Below are 2,919 nucleotides of genomic sequence, written 5' to 3' on the forward strand. Positions count from 1 at the left end.
AAGTAAGCTACAACGAATGAAGCTGGCATTTGTATGGTCACAGAGGCATCAAATGCCCAAACCTTCTAGAAAGCCAAGTCTTGGTACTCTGGGGCAACTGAGAGCACTCAAATTACAGTACTTAGACTAAAAGTTTTGCTTTGAATTATTTATGAGATATCACTTACCATGGGCTTCCAGGTCCTGCACTAATGCATGAGTATCAAAAGTTACCTTCCTCTGCTCCAGGGGGGTGATTTCAACTCTTCTGACATCATATGACTTCCTGATGAGGGTGGCAGCAAAACCTGGAAGTGACAACACGCGCCTTAAACTTGACCTGACTGGTTTATCCTGCAACACACTCATTTTATTGTTTTATACAGCAAAGCTGCATAAAAAGCTGTGTCCTTTCGGTCGCTTGGCTACAGCACACATCAGAAAACATCAATCCCTTTTCTGTAGGAATTCTATACCAACCAAAACTTACACATCCACCTTCAGTGCACTGGATAAGGCTGCTGGGCTCCAGAGAAGCATCCTACTGCACCAAAAGGAAACCCACCACAAATAATTGTTCTGTAGTATGTGAGAAACATAAAATCATAGAATGTTTGGGTTGGAAGGGCCCTCCAAAGGTCATCCGGTCCAACCCCCTGATACAAGCAGGGACATCTCCAACAAGATCAAGCCTTGACCTTGAATGTCTCCAGGGATGGGGCCTCCACCACCTCTCTGGGCAACCTATTCCAGGGATCTATCACCCTCATACTGAAAAACTTTTTCCTAACATCTAACCTAAATCTACCTTTTTCTAGCTTAAAGCCATTACCCCTTGTCCTGTCACTACAAACCCTTGTGAATAGTCCCTCCCCTGCTTTCTTGTAGGCCCCTTTCTGGTACTGGAAGGTTGTTATAAGGTCTCCCGGAAGCCTCCTCTTCTCCATGCTGAACAACCCCAACTCTCTCAGCCTGTCCTCATAGGAGAGGTGCTCCAGCCCTCTGATCACTTTTGTGGCTCTTCTCTGGACACACTCCAAAAGGTCCATGTCCTTCTTGTGCTAGTGTCTCCAGAGCTGGACATTTACTTCTCATTTACTATTACCCCCAAGTCTTTCTCCAGTGGACTGCTTTCTAACATGTCCTCTCCCAGCCTGCATTGGTAACATTGGTTGCCCCAGCCCGGGTGCAGGACCCTGCACTTGGTCTTGTTGAACCTCATGAGGTTCACCTGAGCGCACCTCTCCAGCCTGTCCAAGTCCTTCTGGATGGCCTCCTGTCCCTCTGGCCTTCAACTGCACCACCCAGCTTAGTATTGTCAGCAATCTTGCTGAGGGTGCACTTGATGCCACTGTCTGTGTCATTGATGAAGATGTCAAACAACACTGCTCCCAGAACGGACCCTTGAGGGACACCACTTGTCACTGTTGCCCAGCTAGACCTCGAGCCATTGACCACTCCTCTCTGTGTGTGGCCGTCCAGCCAGTTTCTTATCCACTGCAGTCCACCCATCAGACCAATATCTCTCCAGCTTAGAAAGGAGGATGCTATGGGGGATGGTGTCAAAGGCCTTAGCAAAGTCGAGATAGATGATGTCCATAGCTCTTCCCTTGTCCACCAGTGCAGTTGCTTCATTATAGAAAGCCACCAGACTGGTCAGGCAGGACTTGCCCCTGGTAAAGCTGTGCTGACTCTCCTGAATCACCTCCCTGTCCTCCATGTGCCTCAGCATTTCTTCTAGGTGGATCTGCCCCATGATCTTCCTAGGCACAGAGGTGAGGCTGACAGGGCGGTAGTTCCCAGGGTCTTCCTTTTTAAAAATAGGGGTGATATTTCCTTTCTTCCAGTCACTTAAGCATCACTTAAATAATTTTTACTTAAATAATTTTCTTGCTTTTAAGACATCAGCAGGTCTGCCAAACAGGCTGCCAAATTCTACCAGTTACAGCTGACATCATTCGTTTGGTCCTTCAGAGTCCATCAATCCCATTGTTTTCACACTTTGTTCTACCACTGTCCCTTCCAGCAAGGACACTGCCATGTGTGAACAGAAAACTACTGTTTTGGTTTTTTTTTTTGAAAGCTACACAATCTAACACTCAGAATGAATCTGTTGGGCCATCGGGAAATTAACTGGGAAACAAAGCAATATGAAGTTTGCACCCAGTGCCTTTGAGGTGGGTATTAGTTACAGATCCACTCTAGTTATCAGGCGAGTGCCTTCCCACAACATGTTTCATTGCTTCTCCTACTTTATTTCAAGCCTATTTTCCCCTTCATTTTATCTTTGTCGTTCTTGCAAGTTACAGCTTCTGTTCTGACTGATTCTCTGTTACTTAAAAAGCCCTGTTAATTCTAAATCCATGCTTATCCCAAACCTGTTGCACTGCTGGTTCTCTGCCTTCACCAAAATGTTGTTCTGTACCTTATCTAGCGAACAACAGGGAAGTTACATCATTTACATGCAATTTACATGCTACCTCCTCTAGAGAGAGTGAGTACAGCTAAGGCAGCTGCAGCATCCAAACCAAAGTCTGTATAAAATTTAAGAGACAAAGGAAGGATTTGTGCTTAAATGCACAAACAGTGAATACTATGTGCAAATAATTTAAAAACACCCTAAAACCTACTGTGGAAGAAAACATTGTTTTTTTTCACTGAGGTGTAACAGTGCTTAAACACAAGCTCTTTGTGGATCTTTTCTCCCCCACTGGATCGAACACATTTGTTGCAGACCTTCTTTCAGGACAGCACGCACTGCAGCATGAAGCGGTGGGCTGCCTGGACACGCGGCTCTCCTCCCTGTCGCTTCGCCCCTGTACTGGCCCGGCGCAGGCTGACTCCAAAGCAGTCCTCAGCACTCGCGGAGGTTCCCACGGGCCATTTCGTGCTGCCCCCCACTGCTCCTCCCACCTCCGACGCTCTCCGTCACTGCCCGTA

The 2,919-nt window shown here is 46.8% G+C and overlaps 1 protein-coding gene across 1 annotated transcript in view; it reads right to left on the bottom strand.

Annotated features, from left to right (window-relative positions):
* The window catches only part of CCDC90B (coiled-coil domain containing 90B), a 5,830-nt gene extending 5,633 nt beyond the window's left edge, over nucleotides 1–197 (bottom strand). The window contains 1 exon segment of the mRNA XM_008935716.1: nucleotides 168–197. Within this exon segment, the coding sequence (XP_008933964.1) occupies nucleotides 168–197 (30 nt within the window).
* Between the last annotated feature and the right edge of the window lie 2,722 nt (nucleotides 198–2,919).

Source organism: Merops nubicus, unplaced genomic scaffold (genome assembly GCF_000691845.1).
Source record: "Merops nubicus isolate BGI_N331 unplaced genomic scaffold, ASM69184v1 scaffold51810, whole genome shotgun sequence".
NCBI classification, from domain to species: Eukaryota; Metazoa; Chordata; class Aves; order Coraciiformes; family Meropidae; genus Merops; species Merops nubicus.